At 39.3% G+C, this 23,925-nt stretch overlaps 2 protein-coding genes across 5 annotated transcripts in view; one reads left to right on the top strand and one right to left on the bottom strand.

The window, feature by feature from the left end:
• Positions 1 to 1,896: 1,896 nt before the first annotated feature.
• Positions 1,897 to 16,838, bottom strand: ACADM (acyl-CoA dehydrogenase medium chain). 2 transcript variants are annotated; one of them, XM_042779578.1, is made up of 13 exons: positions 16,703 to 16,838; positions 16,406 to 16,659; positions 13,098 to 13,197; positions 12,212 to 12,309; positions 12,027 to 12,096; positions 9,899 to 9,999; positions 9,732 to 9,812; positions 8,760 to 8,890; positions 7,574 to 7,682; positions 6,627 to 6,767; positions 6,453 to 6,548; positions 5,511 to 5,759; positions 1,897 to 2,188 (listed from the first exon to the last, which is right to left on the bottom strand). In XM_042779578.1, the coding sequence occupies exons 2-13, from the start codon at positions 16,427 to 16,429 to the stop codon at positions 2,117 to 2,119; spliced, it is 1,272 nt and encodes a 423-aa protein (XP_042635512.1). In that variant the 5' UTR covers positions 16,430 to 16,659; positions 16,703 to 16,838; the 3' UTR covers positions 1,897 to 2,116. The 2 variants fall into 2 exon arrangements, with proteins under 2 accessions (XP_042635512.1, XP_032923653.1); XM_033067762.2 differs by having other exon boundaries at positions 16,406 to 16,838.
• Positions 16,839 to 23,403: 6,565 nt separating this feature from the next.
• SLC44A5 (solute carrier family 44 member 5) overlaps positions 23,404 to 23,925 on the top strand; it is a 61,457-nt gene continuing 60,935 nt past the window's right edge. For 2 of the 3 annotated variants that reach the window (XM_033067015.1, XM_033067018.1), the window contains exon 1: positions 23,724 to 23,919. In XM_033067015.1, the coding sequence (XP_032922906.1) occupies positions 23,883 to 23,919 (37 nt within the window). In that variant the 5' untranslated portion in view covers positions 23,724 to 23,882. Of the gene's footprint in view, positions 23,491 to 23,723; positions 23,920 to 23,925 lie in introns of those variants that run through there. The other variant, XM_033067016.1, reaches the window with a different exon arrangement.

The raw sequence follows: 23,925 nt of genomic DNA on the forward strand, positions 1-23,925 counted from the left end.
TGTGGAAAAGCAAATCCAGTAAGTCAGTCACAGGTAAAACGGGTAAAGACAACTGTCTTTTTACTCAAAACCATCTCTCTTGCTTCCTAGTTAAAACTTGGGTGATTATGTTCACTCTTGGTGCTGGCACATGTTCCCCCTGAACTATACCAGGCAGGAACGTCAAGCAAGAAGTATTATGTATAATGCTGGGTTGCATACGACAGTCAAAAATATGTATGTCAAATACTTATCAAAGATGTTGCATTATGAGTCTTCCTGGAGGAAAGCCGGTAATTTATAGAGACTAAACACTTCCTTTAAAGAACTAACTTCCCAGGTAGCTTACCCAAGAAGGATTGCAGAGCTTATACCTGATGACAGTAATAGCACCATCTAAATTCAGGTGAGACATGAAAGAGACCAGACAGCAAGGACATTTTGGAGGGAAATTGGAAATGAATTAATAGAATTGTTGAGGTTTGAACATACCTCTCTCTTGAAATCATGGAGCACAACCCACCAACACCAAGTAGGCTTACCTAGAGCAGGTTGTTCAAGGCCACTGAGTTTCAAGTGTCAGATGGAGATTCCACCACCTCTGCCAGCATATGACATCCCTCACACTAAAAAAATAAGTTGTGTTCCAGTGGAATGTCATGTATTTTAATTTGTTCCCATTGCCTCTTGTCCTGGCAGAGGCTGGCTCCCTCCTCTTCATTGCATCTCATCAAGTATTTATGCACATAGATAAAATTACCCCAGCTTTCTCTTGTCCAGGCCAAAAAGTTAGCCTCTTCTCACGTAACAGATGCTTCAGGCCCTTAATATTTTTGTGTCCATGTGCTAGACTCCCTTCTGTAAGTCCTCATCTTTCTTATACAGGGGAGCCTAGAACTGGATGCAGTACAGCCTCACATATCCAGTAATTTGTTCAAGAACTCCAAGGGAATGTCCATTCTGCCAGCATTGCCAAGAAGGGTCTACCCAAGGTTAAAAAAAAGTCTCCTAATTCCTTCTTTTGGCTGTTCTTGCTGCAAACATAGTTAAGTATATACATTGATGGAAAGAAACAATAGGTTTGTATATACAAGAAAGACATGAAGCTATTAGAGAACATCCAAAAGAGAGCAATGAAGATGGTGGAGGGCCTTGTGGGGAAGCTGTATGAGGAACATCAGAGGTCACTTGGTCTGTTCAGCCTGAAGAAGAGTCGGAGGGGAGACTCATCAGATTCTACAACTTCCTTGTGAGGGAAGAGGGGCAGACACTGATCTCGTGTCTCTGGTGCTCAGTGGCAGAACCTGAAGGAATGGCTGGAGCTGAGTCGGGAGGCTTAGGTTTGGTATTATGGGAAGGTTCCTCCCCCCAGAGGGTGGTCAGGCACTGAATAGGCTCCCTATGGCAGTGGTCATGGCTCCAAGGCTGCCAGAGCTCAAGCAGCATTTGGCCCATGCTCTCAGGCACAGGGAGGGATTTTTGTGCAGGGCCAGGAGTTGGACTTGATGGTCCTTGTGGGTCCCTCCCAACTTGGTGTACTCTGTGATTCTGTATTTAAATATACTGGATTTTAGATAAAAAACATATTTTCAGTAATTGTTAAGGGAAAAGCTACACATTTTCACTTGAAGTGATTTATCCTCATTTAATATGTCCACGCTTCAGAGTGTGAAGGCCTGATTCTCTCAAGCTGAAACTGCTTCTGCTGGATGGTGTATAAATCCTCAGCACAGATACACGCAGACAATATCAGTGCAGGCCTTCATGCTGCTCAACTGGAATGGCTGTTCAGCTGCTTGGGGCAAAAGCATAGAGAAATGGAAATACAGCAAATAAATCTACTTCAGAAATTGTATTTTGGGTTAGTTGTCCAGGGTAGGTACTATGACAAGCAAAATGAATATAAACCAACCACACTTCCCTTAAAAATATTTTAATAAAATGCAGCATTAACTGTCAAAAATTACATTCTGATTATCTTATAGTGAGAACAAAATAAGTGCTTAAGAATGAACAGAATAAAAATATTTTGAAGGAATTTTTTTCTTCATCCCTTTTTAATTCTATTGACAAACACACTGAAGTATTTTTCCATAAGAACACTACAGCAGCGCCAGACACACTTTATAAATTTTCTTTAAGCCTTAAATTTGCCAACATGTTCACGAGCTATGATCATCCTTTGAATCTGAGCAGTTCCCTCATAAATCTGAAAAGAAGAATTGCAGTAATGTTACTGGGTGATTTTAAAAAAGGTTTTAACAGGTATACATTTGTAAACATCCATGGCACTCATCCAGTGTGGATTAGGATGTGCAGGAAGACAGAAAAGACAGAGAAAATTTCACTGTGACAGAGTATTTACAGTGGCCTAAATGCAATGTAACTCATACAAGATACTGAGAAAGTCTTATTCTCTCAGGTGCTCTTATCTAAAGTCAGTAGGGCTCTCATGAAAATACACAGGTGACAACATTCCTCTTATTTGAGGAAGAAAATACATTATTTAGATATTAGAAACAGCCTGCATCATCCTCTGTTCTGTTTGTTTGCTGGCAACAAAGTCAAAAATAGACAAAAAAGCATCTACAAAGTTCTAACACCAAAGGAAGAGGTATGCTCCACAGGCATACTGCAATGTAATGCAAGGGCTTAGGCAACATAGTATAGTTTTAATGTTTCAGCTCCCAGTTCTGCCAGAACTTCGTTTGGCAAATTGTTGAAAATCATGCAAACTCACTTACGTGAATTATCTTTCCAGGAACCATTTTAAAAATAAGAATTTAAAGACTTTTAAATAAGGAAAATAAGAATGCTATAACCTTAATGTTCTGGTTCAGAGCAAGCTGTTGATTCCCAAGGTGAATTCTCTGCTGCTGCTTACCCCATGTTGATCCAGTCTACAGAGAAGTCTGTGTTTCATGAATACTAGGTGCCTTCAGAAACCAACTGTCTATACTAAACATTCACCAATCCCTAGGAAAAGCCATAATGGTACAGGCCTGCACCTGGACCCTAACAACTGGATGCCTATCACAGACATACATTTCAAGGGACCAAACAGGCTTGTTATGCACTCAGCCTGCTCAAACTGCTTAGAGCGTAGCTGTCAGGGTCTCGGCAGCCATTCCTGCAGTTTACCAAACTGCTCCTATTGCACTAAATTTGCATTTTCTTATGATGACAGCCATGGAATTCAAGTGTAAAGACATCACAACTCACAATCTTCTTAAGTAATTACAGGAAAGGTTTATAAGCTGATGGAAATAGTTTTAAGATTCCTTGACAATTAAAGAAAGGAAGTTTTCCAAATTTCCAAACCTAAGAGTAGGTAGATTTGTAGCCAGACAAAACTAGGGCACAGTAAGGACATGTAAAAATGTTATCAGTAAACAATAAATGGATCATGTAATATCCAAAAAGATCAAACATATGAAAGACAAGTTCAAAAATCGAGTTTTTCTGCATGCAATATATGGTCAAAAGTATGTACCATCTAGAATTGAGCAGTAATACTGCAAAGCACAGTGAGGTGCAAGATATAATCAAGAGACATGGACAAAATAATTGCAAGACAAAACCTTACCTGAATTCTTTTGGGGATGAAATGGAACTGACAGTCATCAAAAATTTAATACTAAATCTGATTAATTTCAAAAACAAGCCTACTTAGCCATGCATTTGGATCACTGTAATGAAAAAACTATGTAATAATGGGATTCTGTCAAATCAATCCCAATCAATCTGAGTTTCAACATTCGCACCGTCATTCTCTAAAAAAGCATGTGATCTGACAGGAAAAAAATCCCAGTCATAAATTTCAATTAGTCATTCATTTCCTCACTCACAGAAGTGAAGTTAATTATAGGGACCTTTAGATTCCAGTATAGCAGTTGTCTTTCCCTAAACTGAGAAAAATAAATTCTTGGCTAGTGGCAATAATAGTTTGCATTTTGAAGTCAGCTGTAAGACAAATATTAACTATGTAGAATCTTGGGAATGACAGCTGTTAAAGATAGCAATCATTATAGGTCATGGTCTATGTGTGTTTCTTGATATCTCTATTTTGGTATGTTTTATCTAGTCACTATTAGTGTTAGATGTCAATAAAGATTACTGGTTTTGCTGAATGCAATTAAAGTATTTGTGCTGAATGAAGAACTACAGCATAATATATGCCAACATACTAATTACAGCATGACATTTCTTGACAGTAATACTGCAGTAAAAAAACCTGGGGAGTACAGTGAACTATGGGCTAAACATGAATAAAAGGGTCTTGTTATTCAAATAAATACATAATCACTCTAGGTTATATCACACTTCTGTTGATACAACACATGCAAGGTACTCATTTTGCATGTCATGGTGTCTGCTAGGATGGGGTTAATATTTTTCCTAGTAGCTGGTCCAGTGTTGTATTTTGTGAGAATAGTGTTGGTAACACGTTCATGTTTCAGTTCTTGCTCTGTAATGCTTACTCAAAATCCAGGACTTTTCAGTTTCCTGTGATCTGCCAAGGAAGAGGTGCACAAAAAGCTGGGAGGGAACTCAGCCAGGAGTGCTGACCTGGAATGGCCAAAGGGGTATTTCATTCCATAGAGAGTCATGCCCAGTATATAAATGTAGGGGGAGTTGACCAAGAGGGTGCTGATTGCTGTGGGTGGATGGGGAGGGCATTGGTCACCAGGTGAACAGCTTCATTGTGCATCACTTGTTCTTCTTGGCTTCTATTTCTATCTGTCTCTCGCTTCAATTATTAAAATTTACTTTATTTCTTTTATTAAACTGTTCTTATTCTCAATGCATGAGATTTACTTTTTTTTCCAATTCTCTCCATCATCCCTTTGGAGCAGGGAGGAGAAGGGAGTGAGCATCTGTGTAGCAACTTAGTTGCCCACTGGGGTTAAACTACAATGCCATGACACTCAATGCTGCTGATACCTCAGCCACAGCATCCTGCACAGCCTATAATACCAAAGTTTGAAACAGAAAATTTCACGGAAAACAAAAACCCCAACCAAACAAAAAACAATTCTTCCCTTCTAAGTTGTTGGGGTAGGAAACTGCTTTAGTGTTCAGGCTAAGAAGACAGCTAAATTGTAAGCAGACATCAATCCAGGATATAGATAGATGGTCAGAAGATTTGCATCTCTGAAGGTTTTCAAGAACAGTATGTAAACCACCTCTACTTACAAAACACCAAAGCAAGCATTGGTATTTTGATCAGGATTTTTTCCTAAGAGTTCAAAAACTTCAAAATTGAGAATCCAAGAATTGCAATGAGTTACCACATTGGAGAAAAAAAAAATACACAACGTAATTTATTTCTCTTATGTGGTTTCAGTTTTCGTCAAGTGCAATGACTTTTGTATGGAAGCAATTTCCTGATTTGAATGACTCTTTCTTTAAATGGAAGGATTACTGCTTTCACTCTAAAATTATTTTTTTAATATGTACTTCACGATTTGAATTAGCCATTAGTGTATTCTATACAAAATTTATGCATTATCACATTTTCTTTTACTTACCTGGTAGATTTTAGCATCCCTCATTAGTTTTTCTACAGGATATTCAGTATTAAATCCATTTCCTCCAAAAATCTGTACTGCATCTGCAGCTACTTGGTTTGCAATGTCACCAGCAAATGCCTTTGCAATGGAAGCATAGTAGGTATTCCTGCGACCAGCATCAACTTCCCATGCAGCTCTCTGGTAAGCCATCCTAGCGAGTTCGACTTTCATTGCCATTTCAGCAAGCAAGAAAGACACTGCTTGGTGCTACAATGAAATAAACTACGTTAATAATGCCTGCTTTAAATTCTTTGACATCCAAGAAAGATGTAATCTCCTTAATACAGTAATTTTTTCAAAAAAACTCAGTAAGTTGTATGAGAGAAGTTCTACAGAATAAGCATCATGCTCTCATATACATATGTTGAATTATACTCTTAAGTTTTCAATTTCTAAATCCATTTAGTCATAGGGATTAAATACTGATTAAACAATAGTTGTTCTTTCCTACTTAGAGATTGGTATTTACCTTGCTGTTTATTAGTATTTTTCCAAAACTGGTAAGTAGAATGATGAGCAATGTGTTCTATTGGTGTTCATTAATACTCCATGTCTTGTTTCACATACCTCCAATGTTTTCTTCTATCCTGAAAATGTCTCTTTACTAGCACTGAAGAACTTAAGTATGCCCTGCTGGTATGCAACTTCTGAGCTTTTGGGCAGAGTTTTCTTTCTGCTTTTACTACTACCATTGATAAATTACCAAAAGTTCTTGAAGTTACCACATAGCTAAGTTTACTTATGGTGCAGCCTATATACTTGGAAACCACAAAATGGAAGAGGTATCTTATAAAAATTAAGGAAATATAAATATCAATGAATAACCTTGAAAAATCAGTAGCAGTATATCTGGTGTGAAAACATAAGCTTTTATTAAATTCTGTCTGCCCCTACACTTACTTCAACAATTGGTTTCCCAAAGGTTTTTCTCTCCAAAGCGTATCTAGTAGCTTCATCAAGGGCTCTTTTTGCTAATCCAACAGCACCAGCTGCTACCTAAATTGAATACAGGCCAGAATAAAAAACCAGAAATTCCTGCTATATTTTATAACCCTGTTTTTTTCTGATACTTACAGGTGGTCTGGTCTTATCAAAAGCTCCCATTGCAATTTTAAAGCCGGCTCCTTCACTTATCAATACATTTTCTTTTGGGACTCTCACATCTTCAAAGACAATGCCTCTTGTATCTGAGCAGCGTTGACCCATATTCATTTCCTGAAGTGGGAAATTTACAGGTATGCCACTAAATTGGATTACTCAAAGGTACAAAATGTTTTCATTCTTTTGTTGACTCAAAGCATATAGTTCTTCTTCCTCAAAACACCTAATCTAAAAATTACCACATACAAGACAAATACTAGTTGGGCAGTTTACTTTCTCCTTATATGAAATTAGTTCTGTCTCTGTAATCAGTCTTGTGTTCTTCTAGTTCAACTATGTTTGAGATGCAAGTAGAAAAAGAAAATAATCTAATGTGCAGAAAATACATCTATACTACAAGTGAATAAATAAATGAGCTTTTCAAGTTTTCAGATTTCTTGCCTAATGCTGAACATTCAGTTTTACCTACTATTAAAAAATAATACTTTTTTTGTAAAGAGAGAACTAGCATCAGTATCTCTAAGGCCTCTTCCTTGACCAGCACTACCTAAAATTAAAACTCACTATTTGTGTATTTACAGTCAAAATTGTCCAACTTGCTTCTTATTCTTTCAAGGCATACTACTTCTAATTAATTGGCACCTGCCAATACAGTAGTTCTCAAAGACTCTTTTGCAGCTGTTCAAAGTAGTCATCTTACTTTAAACCATTCTGAATAATTCCTTTTCTAAATTAATAGTTTTTAAATTGTGTTTTTTGACTAGTTCCTCTATATTGTGAAAATGAAAAGATGGTTGTACATAAGCATATGAAACCCTTCAGTTGTGTAACAGTCTTTTTTCTTTAGTAGTACATTTGTTTTCTTATTGGTTTAGAACTGAACAATAATTCCTGGCTCGAACTAGAAACACAGTTTTCACCTTTCTTCCAATTTGGATACCCGGGCTATCTGCTTCCACAATGAATCCAGTAAAGGCCTTGCTTGCAGGAGCTTTTGGATCTGGATTGGTACGTGCCAGCAAAAAATACCTAGTGTAAAACAAAGTAGATGGATACAGTTTATCCTCACAATTAAAAGATATATTTATCTAGCACTTTAAACATTTTTATGTGCATTTCTAACATATAATTACTTCTGTCTGAGAGTTAGCAAATTTCCTTTCTTGCCCATCCTGAAATTAAAAGGAGAGGGAACAAAAGAGTAGAAGTTTCAAAGACTGAAAATTTCATAAAATTCAATAAAATTATTCGGATGAACGTGCAAAGATACCCTATCTTTTCCATGTATTTTAAGTCTTTATGATATTACCAGCTTCCCAGATAAGACAAAAGAAACCTATTCATAGCATGTACATAAAAATTAATGCTTAGGACATACATTCTTGGATGTAAAAGTAGTCACTGGATTTCAAAGATCTTGATTTTGTTTTTCTAAGTGTAAGTTGTAAATAAGTATTTCTCTTAGAAATTGAACAGCTGTAAATCACTTTTATGGTATTCAGTAAGGTCAAAAGAAATATGATAGATTGTCGTTGGTAGGTCTGTCTTCAACAAGAAAATAACTAGAAAATTCAGGTTTTGGGTAAGTGTATAAAGTTTTTTCCACTTGCATTCAGGGAAATTTCTGTGTTGTGCATGTGATGTAAGATATCATTTAAGAGGTTTACATTGTTAAAGCATGCTCCAGACAACACAGCCATATCTGCAATCTTTGACAGATGGAAAATGTCTTCTTTTCAGAAAATAAAAATTAACACTACAATTTAACAGTGTCTCTAGCTTCTCTTGGAGTAATAGGTGTTTCTAGTAGAATCACATTTAATTTTGATAGCTGCAAGACTCAAGAGGCCATTCTTGAGTGTGAAGTTATGATGTCATCACTCATTTTCATTTTTAGGCTTTGCATTTGTATATGCTACCCTCATAGCTATCCTCATAAACTGGGCAGAGATTAAAATGCAGTCTGCTGAAACACTCAGATTTGTATCTGAAGGACAGGTTGAAGGATAGGTCTTTAAAGGACAGGTCTTTAAACAATTTAACTGAAATTGGAGGGGTGGGGTAAAGCCCTACATAACACCATAGAACTGACACCAGTTAACATACCAGTTTGCTTTCCCCCCATTTGTGATCCACATCTTCTGACCGTTAATAACATATTCATCTCCTTTCTTCTCAGCCTTTGTTTTTATACCGGCCACATCAGAGCCTGCTCCAGGCTCTGTTACACAGTATGCCTAAAAGAAATTGAGATGAAAAATCTTGGGGAATAAAAAGTTCTGCCTTTAGTCAACTACAAATTATGTGCATCAAACTAGTTGTCAAAGGTTTAAGTGAACTGCATGGTAAAATCCAAACACCAAATAAACAAAATCCCCCAACAAAACCCCAAAACAACCCAACACACAGCCCACTCCCCCTTACAAACAGCTGGCCCAGGTAAGGGTTAATTTTCTTTATACATCCATACTAATACATAAAATTGGCTTTTAATCACATAAACATTCTGTAATCCTTAAGTTATTACTTCCTCAGGCTTCAAAAATTCCAATGTAAAAGCTGAGGATCTTCAAAGTCTAAAAATAAAGAGCACTGAGTAACATTTTATGTTTACTGAGTCCTTCAATTTACGAGGCTTAGTTGTAGATTTATATACATTGCACACAAATCTTTACTTCTTTCTATGTAACAAGTAGTGTTTATGTAATATTTAAGATCACAAGTAGAGTTTCATTCCCATCCTATTTAAGAGTCTCCTTATATAAACCTTGTATTTAACATCTACAACCCTTCTTGAAAGGGAAATAAAAACTAATAATTTTTGCTAAGTGATTTAGGATGGGGATAATTTTCCAACTAATATCTTCTGTTTATTTACTGGATGTATCTCATTAAGTATTTGTTAACTTTCAGTGAATTTCACTGTTTACATACAAATCAAAAAGGGCTAAGTTGTGACTACATGTAAGTGTTTGGGGCAAAAAATTGCAAAAAAGAGGGGAATAAAAAGGAAAACAAAAAGGAGTAACACTATTAATATGGTTGAGAAACATTCTACAATATAGCAGTTATACTTACACACATTATTGGTTCCTCTGTCATTCTTCCTAAGTATTTTTTCTGCTGATGTTCATTTCCTGCAATGATAACTGGCATTTGCTGAAAGTAAATATTTAGACCATTAATCTGGCTCTTTCAAGGACATAGATTGTAGTTTAAGGGATGTAAGAAAAGATAGAACTTACCCCTAGGGAGTTTGCTTCAATGGCAGTTTGAACCCCCGTACATCCATAAGCTAACTCTTCTGTAATAAGGCACGCTTCAAAACTGCCAAGGCCAAGGCCACCTATGGTTGAAGTATTTAAGTTACTCAAGGGATTTAAATTATAGGTATTAATATTAGTGATTTACACAACATACTTAACAAAAATGTATTCTTCCATATACATGTGATTGTGTACTGTGTTTGGTTAGGCATTCTCACGCAAGCTTTTTAAATAAATCTTTGTCAGAAGAGCAACAGGTGATTTACGTATCATGTGTCCAGAGTTACTGTTTGATTTACGTGGGACAATTTGCACAAAGTGGCAAGAATGTACCACTCATAGTTTTTTACTACTGTACATTCAAGAATTAAGAATTCCTAAGAAGCAGAGAAGGGGCTCCTGAGCCAAAAGAATTTGGCAACAAAAAAATGTCTGTATTAGTAGACAACCAATGAAGTTATCTGTTTCTGAAAGAAGCAAACACTATGGGAAACTGGCCAACACTACCTACAAATACAATAACAACTACCTCAAAAATATTTTCCTGAATTTTCAGGTGACTTCCTTGGTCAAAGAAATAATTCTCTTTGGTATCTTTGTTATGCCAACCCCTGAAAGACATCTGTTACATGAATTTGTCCAGTCTCTTTTCAAATCTATGCAAAATTTTAGCATCTATATCCTACAGGGGCAATAAGTTGCAAATTAACTCCATACATGCAGAACAATCTCCATGTTTTGAATCTAGCATCTGCTGACACAATTTGATGCCTTCTGATTGTATTGAAAGGGACAGTGAACCATCAATTCCTTTTCACACTCTCCCATGACACTGACATTTTAGTCATTTCTCCTATAGAATTTATATCTCATACAGAAGATAAAACTTTTGTAATCTTTGTTATCCTTTTAGAAACCTTCTCCATTTCCCCAATACTCTCTTGAGATGGAAGGATCTGACTGTATAATGACTTAAAGAGGCAAGTGCAATTTGGATTCAGCATAATTATGCCTTTTGCTTTTTTCTTCATTCCCCAAAGGGTCCCTCTTGACCTTAGACTTTACAGTTCTGACCACTTCTGAGCATTATGCTCATGTTCACAGGATCCAAAGATATCTTTTCTGACAGGCAGTATCTAATGCACTGTATACCTTTTCTCGATGAAGTTCAGAGTGCTTCTTTCCCTTCACATGTGCATCACTTTTTCTTTTTGGAATCGCATTGCCATTTCATCTCTCACTCTGTTTCATGACCTTTTCCTGCAGCTCTCTGAACCACATCATCTTTTCTATGCTGAATAACTTAGTATTATCAGCAAACTCTATCACCTTTGCATTTACGCCCTTTTCCAGTTTATTTATAGACATCCCAAATAGCACAAGACCTAGCAAGGCTGTGCTGCTAATTTTGCCAGTATGAAACCTGATGATTTCTAAAACTTATTTTGGAAGTTCAGGCATTCCCTATCAACCAGCAATCCCTAGTTCACACATTTATTAGCTACCTCAGAGAATTCCAATGATTTTATGAGGGATAACTTCCTTTGACTAAAATCCTTCTCTAGCATATCATGTTTGTCTGTATCACTCATACATCTTATGAGCCAGGATTCTGATGTACTGCACTTACAGTAATTTCACGATTATAAGCCGCATGATTTTGACTAAAATTTTGGTCCAAACCCGAAGTGAGGCTTATAATCAGGTGCGGCTTATAATCGTGAAATTACTGTAATCTAAACTAAAAAAAACCTGTCCTTCTGGGATAAACTCCTAAATTGCTCCAGCCTGTATCAGAGATTAGAACAAAACATGACCTTCTAATTTCTCTGTCTAATCAGCTGACACTGCAGCAGGGGAACATTAAGCAGCTGTAATCACGGTATTAAAATCTGGTAATAAATTACTAAACCATAATCTCTAATTTGTCTTCTGATTACACCCACACCTAGTAACACACTTGTGTGTCAACCTGCCTACTGATTAAATTTAGATTATTCAAGTATGCAACTATTTATTCGGCACAGAATCCATAATTGCACATAGGAATCTCATCTAATGTCTTTTCATTGTTTCATTTTACAGATTAAAAATAATGTTTACTTACCACAGCTTTCTGGTATGTGTGAATTCATAAGACCAAGCTCCCATGCCCGCTTTATAAGTGGAACAGGATACTGAAACATGGAAAATCACCTTCTCACTCACCACAACCAAAACTTTAAATTTTATGCAGGTTAAGATAAAAGTCTGGTTTTTCCCAATTTTTCCCTTACACTGTGGTAGATTTACCTCTCCAGTTTTGTCATATTGTGCAGCAACAGGAATAATTTCCTCCACAGCAAATTTGCGAGCAGTAGCTTGAAACTCTTTCTGTTCATCAGTAAGTTCTATTTTTAAAAAGGAAGAGAAAAAGATCTTAAATCCTCTGCTGTCTTTTATTTTGCCAATTGTCAAGACTAAAAAAAAAATCAAAAGGAGCATCCTCCCAGGACAACCCAAACCACCACTATTTGGGGCTCTCCAGGAAGAAAAAAGCTCAGGTTCCTCTTCCTTCTGGGAGAAAACCTCCACTGATCTCTGATCAACCCCTACATGCACTTACTTACATCTGACAAAATTATCCATAAAATATTGAAAACAAAGTAGAGAGGTGTAATATAAAATGTATTACCAAAAGAAAGAAGAATACTGTGTTAATTAAATGCATAAAAAGAGAGGTTGCCTAAAGATCCTGACTCTTCAGTTTCAAACATCTAGCTCTACATTTCCTTGTATATATACATATTGTATATAATATGCTAAGATGGCGATTAATTTCTCTTTTACATTTCTTGATAACCAAGTTCAACTATGACTACATTTAGGTACTGTAACACTGAAAACAGCAATATGAGGTAAGTATTCAAAAGTAAGACACTTCAGTAATAAAAATTCTTAAGACAGACATGAGTTGAAAAAAGAAGAAAATCTTAAGAACACTACACATATCTGCCTTGCTTCAGCTGTGGATAACAGAAATAGAAATAAATAGAAATAGAAATTTAAATAGAAATATATTTAGAACAAACACCTTCATTTTAAAAGCACAGTGAACTACAATATCGGATATATTATTTATTTTTAACTCTGCAATTTGCTTTGTTGTTACATTTCTTTCAAAAACTGTACTACTTACCAAAGCTAAAGCCAGCTCCAGGTTTGCTGACATGTAAGTTTTGAGCAGGTTTACTAGAATAGGATCTCCATCCATGCCCTGCGATGGTTTGAAGCATTTGCTAAAGAGGAAAAGAACATGAAGTGTAAGATCTTTACAGCTCAAACCTCCTAAAGCTACTAACCCATCTGCAGCACAACTTTAAATGTAGACTCCCTCTCTAGAAACCGTACCACATCAGGTATAATACAACTACTACAGTGATAAAAGAATTACTGGCTACATTGTTTTCCTCCTGTGGCAAGCAGCACTTACATGAACCGACACCTCTGCTAGGAAGCTCAGGCTGCAACAGGACCAAGAGTGAGTGAACTGCTGTATGCACGTTTAAGTATTGTGCAATTGTGTACTTAAAAATTATTAAGCATAATTAAAATTTATGTTCACAGAGACACAGCAGTATCTATTTCTTCAATTTATACATACACCCATCAAACTTCATTTTCTGGCCCTCTAGTGAATATCCTATTACTCAGTGTTTACCTACATGCAGATTTTGCAAGATTTTAAAAACAACCTATTAGACAATATATCAGAATATTTTGATAATGTCCTAGACTAAGCTCTGCTTTTTTTTAATAAGCTGCTGTCATTGACACTTGGTGATTATCATTACCCTCCAAATAGGAGAGAACACAGGAGACTACCTGAAATTTATTTTTCCTTATAATACTTATCACAAATTTATTCTTTTTCATTGCAAATGCTTTCTCTGCTTTTTTAAGTTTAGAGCCTCAAATATTGTTACTACAGCTATTTTCAGAATGTCTTAATACTGTGCAAAAATATGTCTGAATTTCTTTTAAGAGGATGGTTTGCTCTCTTCAAGAGCTATCAACCTCTGCAATGTTTGGAAATTGGTGAAAAATATGTAATTATATGTAAAATTGGTGAAAAATATGTAATTTTTTAGAATTACCCAAATCAATATTGCAAAAACAAATTTGCCTAAACACTAGGGAAAGGGTTCTTCATTATTCTGTGAAAATGTAGACTTCTTTTTTTTTAAACTGTGATCAGACCAGGCACTTATTTCCTAGCATTAAAAAAACTGAATTACTGATAGCAATGCAAAAAATATCACAGAAATTTTACTGGAAACTCTGGAAGACAAGGACATTACAGAAAGTTGCATAGCTGGGGAGGCAACAAGTATCTTCAAAAAAGTTACGGTAAATAAACTGTGTTCTTAAAAATAATAATACTATATGATAGATGGTTATAACACAGTACAATAAGCATGAAGAATACTGCCAATAATAGGTATCAACACAGTGAAAAAAGTATTTCCAGAGGATACTAAAAACATCTATAAAGTTCAAGGGTGAAGAAATGCAGATGTACCACTACTAGGCACAGAAGAGAGAGAGGCTATGACATATTTGCAAACTGGGCTGGTAATGTCAATTTATTAATAGTTCAGGATTACATTTTGCAGTAGGCAATATAGTATTAATTTCAAGTTTCTAGAAACAATAGACATTGCAAAACAGTATCCTGCTAAGTTTTCTGTTACAGCTATGTCTCATATTAAAAACCAAAATAATACCACAAAAATCTAGAAAGACCTAAATTCTTCAGAATTATTTACACCTTATTTTATCTGGAAAAAAGACAAGGTTGAAAAAAAGTCAGATGATTGCAATTTTTTTTTGTTTCTTTTTTTAAGGAGCCGCCCTTGATAGACTAATGCATAGCTTAGCCACCAAAAGGTTTTCCCTACACTTAGAAAAGTACTGGATTCAAACCAATGCTAAAGGTAGTGATATCGTACAAGGAAGAAGCTGTAAAATTTAAACCAGTGAACTTTTGTCTATTGTTGTATAGTATGCAAGGTAACACTGAAGATTACTCTGGAAAAACTCAACAATACTCCCACAAACAAATATGGACAGATGGGATTCATACCTGGAAGCTGCATGACTGGTCAGGTGACAAAGGATGAGGGTTTGCTACATGTAAGAATTTGGATGACCATGTGTCTACTTGTCAACTTTCCTGTTGCTTGTCTCTGAGGAACAGTTTGATTCAGTGACAAATTCAGATGCAATTCCTACTGCATTTCCTTACACTATTGTATAAACACTGTCGCAATTACAAATATGATCATTAGTGTAGTGTGACTAACACCGGAAGAATGTGCTGTCAGAAAAAGGCTATGTCAAGGCTACTCACAAAAGTGATGCAATCTCTTTATTACCTTGATGCCAAAAGAACTATAGAACCTGTTCGAAAAGATGCACATCGCAGAAAACGGTGGGACAAGAATAAGATAAGGGTCGTTAACCTTGATTCTCATTCATGTATCTCAGGGCAAAAATGAAAACAACTATTAAAAGCGGTTTGTTGCTGGGGCAACGTGTCAGGAAGCTGAACTTGAAATAATAATTTTCTCCCTATGGGCTTCCTTTGCCTAAAGCATTACTTTTGATCCATAAGATATCAACTTCAAATGGAGACTTCTTCCCTCACTCTCACAGCAACACTTGCGACCTGTGGCCAAGTTGCATCAACTGGGGGCAAACTAACACTGCTGCTAAGGAGGCTGCAAAGGGCCTTTCAAGTAATTCAGACTCATGAATGCCTCTGGAAATGAGGAATCCAGAAGAAGGCATGTGTAAATGCTAAATGTATTTTGAATCGTTTTTATTTTCTAGTTTGAAGCTGTGACGTTTCTGGTGGTTCAATACAATACAAAGTTTGTACTTCAGAAAACCAGTTATTATATTTCACTCATATTTTTCATAATTAACGTAGCTAGTACAGCTACGTATGCTAAAGGAAATACAATGGATAAAACACTCTGAACTCTAACCCCAGTGTTTTGAAGCTGTCTCCACCGTTAAATGGGAGGTGCCAGACGCGGCCTTTGCCACATGAGGAACTCCAGGGCTGTGCAGTAACTCCACTGAAGAACATCAGATGGCAGTACCCATTCGAAACGTGAGGCTTGAGGCAATAAACTCGGGTAATACTGCGAGGCAGGAAAAGCAGTACAGCGGCCGAATTGCAGCGCCGCCGGCTCCCCCCATGCGGGCAACCCCTCCGCCTGCAGCTGGCCCGACGGTCCCGGCGGGCGGAACCCGGGCTGGCCCGGCCCCTTCCGCCCTTCGTCCTCTGCGATACCGCGGCCCTTCTCCGCCGCCCGGGCTGCCCCGGCCGCCAGCAGCGGCAGCGTCTCGGTTCGGTTCTGTTCGGTCCGGTGCGGTGCAGCCCGGCCCGTCCCGTGTCTCCCCCCGGGTCTTGTGTCGCCCGCCCCAGCCACTCACCCGCGTCGCCCTCAGCGCAGCCATCTCAGCGGGAGTGCCCGGCCGCCGTAGAGGCTTCGACGGGGCGGTGCTCGGGCGGCGGGGGCGGTGCCACGGGACCGGGCCCTGACCCCAGCGCCCGGGGAGCCTGCACTCGAGCGCCCGCCCCGCCTGGCTCCGCTCCTGCGAGGAGAGTTTCGGCCGGGTTCGTGTCCTCCTGGCTCCGCTCCTGCGAGGAGAGTTTCGGCCGGGTTCGTGTCCTCCTGGCTCCGCTCCTGCGAGGAGAGTTTCGGCCGGGTTCGTGTCCTCCGGCCGCTCCTGCGAGGAGAGTTGCGGCCGGGTTCGTGTCCTCCGGCCGCCTTGTGACCGGCCCGGCCCGTTGGCCCGAGCAGCGGCCGTGTCCGTGCCGCAGGCTGGGCCGGTTTGCTGCCTGTTTGCTGAGTGTCCACCAATCACCTACATCATTCACCTGCTAGCAGAAAAACCCGTGTAAGAGTTTTACTGTAATTTGCGCCTTAGGGAATCATAAATTCTTGTTTCGGAGTTGTGCCAGGAACTGGAGAGTGACTGGGCCTCGTGCACCGGAGTTGTTACCAACTGTGTTGATAGTTACACAAAATGTGCTTATAAATGCTCTTAATTCCGGTTGTATTTTAAAGGAAGAGCAATGCTTTTGGAAATTACCTGCGGTGCATAAAAGCACACGCTTTCGAATATCATTGTTTCGCTGTTTCACAGCAGTGTTTTTTAGGGGTTTATTAAAACCAGGATTTCAATAAAAATGACAGCCATTGATTTTTCTGTGAATTCCTTATTTGGTGTGAAATTTTAACAGAATTAACAAAATATTTTTCTGGAAGCTGGCTTTTGAATAACATTGTATTTTGCATAATAATACAAAATAATATGCAACAAATATTTTTGCATCATTGTTACCTTTTAATGTTTGGCTCTTAATTGCTTGTTTTGTTTCTGACAGTTGAGAGTACTATTTTGTAGTTAACACCAAAGAAACAGTTTGATAGAAAATATAGAAGCCATATAGAAGTTATTTCCAGACATGCTTATCAACTGTCTGAAAGGAGATGATTGTAATTCATACTGCTGTCATCGCAAGTGATTACCTAAGGGAGGCATGTAGGCAGCTTTGATTCAGGACTGCTGCTTTTTCACTCTAGTATCAGTAGAATAATTTTTTTTCCTGTACTTTAAGGGTAATTGAGTAAAAGACATAAGCATAATTTATAACTCTGTGTTGCTTAAGTATTTTTGTAGATTCTGTATGTTCCCGTTTCAAGTACACCATACTTTTAGAATGTAAAGCTGTAGTGGGGCTTTTAAATACCAGCATTCAAAGTCTGCATTTTGTGTTCCATTTAATATAGGGTCATGTTTCTGAAGATAGTGTGGGAATTTCATTACCGAGCAGTCAATTTTCTGTCTATATATTATTTAACTATTTGTGTGGTGATATTTAACACTATGTTGTGGTGTTGTATGGAAATATGCTGATCTCATGTGAAAGCTTTCAAGTTTTACTTTTTGATTTGTGGCATTTAGTAGACACTAATTTTATAGTAAAACATCTATACTTATTTTTAGTAAGTGCAGCAAATGACAAAACAACAGTAAAACATGTCTTAAATCACAAGAGTTCAATTTCTACAACAGCTGACAGAATTTATGCCTGTATAATAAAGACAGAATTTAATAATGATTATACCTGTTGCTTGTTGTTGAATTGTGCATGGTAGAGTTTAAAACACTCGCTGAGATTATATCACTGTTGTGGCACACACAGTGAAAAAGTTAAGAACAGGAGAAATCTTGGGTTGGAGATTCTAGAAGGAGAATACTGGGATTGAGAATACGAGCACAAGAAGCTGGTGATTGAGAGTTTCATCTAACATTTATGTGACAATGAGGCCTTTTACAACATGAATAGCTGAAACTTGGACTAGGTCAGACCAAGGATCCATAGTATCCAGTTTATGGCAGTGCAACGAAGAATGGTCAGGAAGTGGTTCCAAAACAGGTAATATGTCAATAATGTAGTGATTATTTTTATCTCTTTTTTTTTTCCTAATTTTTTCTACGCTCCAAAATTTTTTCAATTCACAAGTTTCCTGAGTTGGAGGTGATACCTTTGTGTTTCATAATGCTTCATAGATGTCTCCTCCATTAACTTGACTGATTGCTTTTTTAATGTGTTGGGAACCACAGCTTTGTTACTACGCTATGAAGAACCACTTCAGGTTGCTTCTTTTTAATCAGACATCTGCGAAATTCATTTTTGGTCCCTACTACTTGAACTCAAACAGGCACATTCAAACATAACATCTTTGAGGCAGTCGTCCTCTTTGGGTCAAAGATTTAATAAAAATTAAAAGTGTTTATATCCCCACAGCAATTTCTTTTCTGAGCTGAATAATCATCTTTGAGCATTTTCTGCAATGTCTTAGCTTTGTGTCAAAGAATCAGAATCATAGAGTTGCTCATGTTCTTTCAAAAAGATAAGAGTATAACTACTGTGACCTTGTTGTGTGATTTTCTGTTACACTTTTTTTAATACCTCTGAACACCAAAGTGAAAATTTTCACATATTATCTATGATAACAAGATGTGAGATGTAATGGTCAACTCAAAGCTCATCTTTGTACATAATTATTTTTCTGCACCCCTTGTCTGTGTCATTTTACGTTGTATTTGTCCTGAACTTACCTGAAATTCTTTCAGCCCCGTAACTATTGGCATCAAATTTCCCCACTTCAGTATTCCTCTCCTGTTTTAAATCTTTGATGAGTGTCTGGAACAGGAGTCTCAACATACAAGCTTTTGAGATTCCATGGGTGACTCTGCCAATTTAACAAATTTTTGATTAGTTTTCAGATTTTAAAAAAAGTATTTTTCATAAGGTTATGTGGAATGAAAAGGTGCACTTCTTTAAGGATATCTGGTCATGAACCTTTGCAGTGCAGAAACAGAGGAAGCCATAACCAAGAATATGAAGAGGCAGAGACCTGACTGACAAATGGTAAGGGAGTCAGGGATGAAACACAAATCAGACAGTCATACTAACTGATGAAGAATGTTTATTTCAGTATGATTATCTGATCAAAGGTCTTGTCAAGTGAGATAAGAAAAGATGGAAAGTCGTAAACAAAATATAGAGACACAAACGCTACAGTTGAAGATAACAGTGACAAAGACAAGAAACAAACTGCCTCTCAATAAACTGCAGGCAAACTGGGACTTTACACCTGATAAGATGCAAACCTGAGGGTCCATAATGTTGAAATGGATCTGTGGAGATATTCAAACTAATGAAGGAATGTGCAGAGGAAGGGCATCTGGAGAAACAGAGGAGAAAATAAAGAATGGAGCATTAAATGGACCAGTCATGTTAAAAATGGCAGTAGGTACACTTGTCTGACTGAGCCCCATCTCAGTATCCCATGTGTATGTGTGTTGTAAGGATGAAATGGCAACTACTGAGGGTCCTCCGTGAGTGGATTTTGTACCAAGGTGACATTTGGGAATGTGGGTGCCCACAGGTGCTACTGGTGTTGAGAAGGTCTCAGTATCTGCTGCTGGAGAGGTTGGAGGTCTTAGCTGCTGAGGTGGGAACAGTGCATGTCTTGAAAATCTACTGGGAGGGACTGGTGTGGGTGAGATGAGTGAGGGATTCAGTAGCTGGAGCATGACGACGTGTCACAGCTTGTGTGCATGGTGCTGGATGCTGAGGGTGCTGTTATCTTCCCCATAGTGGGTGTGTGTCTCATTTCCTGGCAAACTTTAAGCTGGACTTGCCAATGAGCAGGAGACATCGAGTCATCAGACAGGCAGGGATGCATCCTGTCATCCATGGCAACCTGTGAGTGTGGAGTGCCTGTGAGATGTGCAAGTACCGTATGTTTGCAGCAAGCACCAAGCTGAACCAGCCTGGAAATAGGCACTCCTGAGGCAGATAAGGAGGCTGGGATCTGGGTACTGGATGAGATGTGCATGTGCTTGGTCATCCAGGGAGTCTTGTGTGTGCCTGCACTAGTGACCTGCTGTCTCTGCCAGCCCAAGAGAAGGAGAGGATGTGGCTGCCCGTGCACTGTACTGGAGCTGAGGGTGAGTCCTGTGTGTAGGTGCTGTTGAAGACTGTGGACCACAAACAGGAAGGCAGCAGCCTCCCTGTCACTCTGCCTGCATCCCCAGGCACCAGCATGGGTTCCAGTGGCGGGGCAGGACAGGAGGGATCCTGGAGCTGCCAGAAATGACAAACCCTTCTAACACCCTTTAACAATTTTTAGCCATAAAAGACTTTTCCCTCTACGCCGACTTACTTTATTTAAAACTTTTTTCATTAGGAACCTTGTGGAATGTTTTCAGAAATCCAAATAACTTGAAAATCAGCTGTATTCCCTCATTTTCATGTCTGCTGGCTCCTTGGGAAGTCTTCAGTAATTCTTGACTTCTCTTTACAAAATTACACTTTCCAATATATCACATATTCCAAATCTGTCTGCATTATTGCAGTTTTCACTATTTGCAACATGCAGAGGCAAGGTCTGCAGTTTTATGGATTTTCATTGGAAGTATTTTCAAAAATTTTGGAAATGTTTCTCACCTTCAAGTTTATATGTGCATTGGAGGCTTAAGGAAAATATCCTATTAGCACTACATACTTGGCCTTTAGAAAAAAAGATTTATTTTTTTTTAGCATCCATACTTTCTTGCAAATTAATGGTCCAACTCTTTTTTTGTCTGCCTTACTGTTCTTTCACATTTAATGTGCCAAATTTTGTGATCCTTTATAATTTACTCACTTCAACACAACCATTCCCTATTTTGATAGGTTACAGGAATATAGGAATATTCCTCCTTGTTTGTAGCAACTGCCATTTTCATTCTGTCTAGTCCTGGTGACTTGCTTCTGCCCTTTCTCAGGCCCTTTGTAGAAACATGAATATACAAAGATGGTCTGCTGTATCTCAAAGTGATCTCCTTACATAGCCTTCTATCTATCTGAATAGCTGTCTTGCAGTTTTTAGCACTATTCTAACCTTTTGAATTATTTTCAGCAAGTTTTCACTTTTATTTTAGAGTATTTTTAAGTTATTTCTTGGTTCTGGTAGTCAGAACCAAGTCAAAAGTTACTTCTTCTCCTGGAGCATATAAATTCTATATTATATAAACTGTATAGTACATACAAAAGATAGACACTGTATATGCTCTGTACTATATATACCATATTTATGATATATCATATGTGATATTTATATATCTTATATGTTTATTTGTACAACAGGCTATACTACATGTATTACCTATGTTTTTTGTTGTTGAGATTCCATATTCATTCTTGAAGGTAGGCTTTTATTGTGGTTTGACACTGGCCCAACGCCAGGCACCTGGGAGGCCATGCCAAACCAATACAGTTATATAGAGATACATTCCTCTGCACAAGGGGAACAGAAGAACACTGAGCTGTAGAACTCAAGCATGCTATTTAAGCTCTGACTATCGAATCTGGTCATGCCCTACTACCTTTAGGTTGCCATGCCTTATCAGAATGAGCCAAAAGACATTAATACACCTCCTTCCTTCTTACAAAGCTGTCCTATGCCGCTTTTCTCATATTTGACTCAGTCTTTGACACAAGAAGCTCTTTCTTCTGTAGGTGAGATTGTCTGAATTGTTTTCCTAGTCAACATCACTGAGATGAAGTAATTTCTTCTTAGATAGCAAAATATGTCAACCCTTTTCCCCATCAGATATTTACTTGAGGTCCATTTCCTGGAACACAGACAGGGATCTTGTGTAGCTAGGTTAGGTAAGTTGCCTAGAGGATGGGGGGATGAGGTTAAGAAGAAGCTCTTGTTGAATTTGTAGACCATGCGCAGTGCACAGAATCATAAACCTCTGCCCAGGTAATACTCTGATGAAGTGGGATGACTGAAGAAAGCAAGTACTCATTTGAAAATATAATATTTAAAAGTATAAATTCTAACAATTCAATATATGGGGGGGACAGGACAAGACGACTGACTCCCCGCAGTATTTCCACTACTACCAGACAAAACTACATATGTGAAATTCAGTAATCATTGGAGTGACTGGCCTGAACTGAGACCTCTAGGACGATAGATAAGGCCGTTTATATGCCTGATTTAGTTTTCTTGAAACTAGCCAAGGCTAGTTAGCTATCTCTGCAAGACCTGATGATACACAGACCATGTATGTAAGAGGCACATACCTTCACTAATGCACAGATGGTTGGTTTACATCTCCATACAAGCGTAGCAACAACTACCATGAGCTATGGACATTAACTTACTCATAAATAAATACATGAGCCATGTGCTTTTGAGGTCTTGAGCAAATTTTTGAAAGAGTACCTTTATTTGCAAGCCTTGGAAAGTAACTTTTCCTCTAAGGCTCACGTCTGAAAATATAAATAATGGCCACCAGGTGCACTTCTGTAATTTCAGAATGTTTTCTCTTACAAAATACTCTGTGTTTTTGACTTTGTGACAACAGACTAATAGGATCATGACATCTGCATATAGTGACCTTTTGCTGTAGTGATGTTTTGTGCTGTAAAAGAATTTCAGTAGCCAGACTAATTGGTCCTAAGTGGCCGTTTGCCCCATTCAGAAAAACGCAGAGAGGAGGATGTCAACTGACGGAAACTTTATGACCAGAAATGCGTATTTCTCAGTACTGATCGTGTTTTCTGAGTCCTTAAAATGCCCCAACCCAGAACCAACACAGTTCCCCCCGTCGGGAGACAGACGCACGGCTGTCGGTGAGCACGTAAGAACGCGTCGCCCTCCTCCAGTCCCGGGAGCCCGTGCCGGCTGCTGGGCACGAGACTGCTGCCCGAGGGCGGCCCGGCCGGCCCGACGCTCAGCACGGGCGGCACGGACAGCTCCGCCAAGGGAGGTGCTTCCCGGCGGGGCCCGGGCGGGCGGCGAGGGGCCTCGGGGCCGGCCGGCCGCTCCCCACCAGCGGCAACACCTCCGGGCTCTGCGCAGGGCACGGGCACAGACGGGCAGCGCACCCGGCTGCGGCCAGCGGCGGTTGGTGCGGGAGGATGGAAACCGCCCAGCCAGGTACGGCCCCGCCGGGTCCGGCCCCGCTCTCGCCGGATGCCGAAGTTGCCGCTGGGCCCAAGCGAAGTTGGCGACGCGCGATCCGTCCCGGCTGCCCTCGCCGGCCCGCGGCGCGGCCGCTCCGCCTGCACTCCCCCTCCTCGCGACCCGGGCACCGGCACCGCCCCCGCGGGTCGGCGCAGGCGTCGCCGCGGAGCCGGCGGGACGGGAGGGTGGGCGTGGGGTGCGGGCGGTGCTGCGGGCGGCCGCGGCAGAGCGGAGCGGGAGGCTCCCGGCCGCCGCCGCCGCCTCTCATGCCATCACGGCAACAAAGAACGCGCTGAGCGGCGGGCGGAGGCGCCGGGCCCCTGACTGTGCCCCGGCAGTGCCGGCGCGGAGGGCAGTGGGAGACGATGGCGAGGAAGGGCGAAGCCTCCGCACATCTCTACGGTGAGC

Source organism: Catharus ustulatus, chromosome 9 (genome assembly GCF_009819885.2).
Source record: "Catharus ustulatus isolate bCatUst1 chromosome 9, bCatUst1.pri.v2, whole genome shotgun sequence".
Lineage (NCBI taxonomy): Eukaryota > Metazoa > Chordata > Aves > Passeriformes > Turdidae > Catharus > Catharus ustulatus.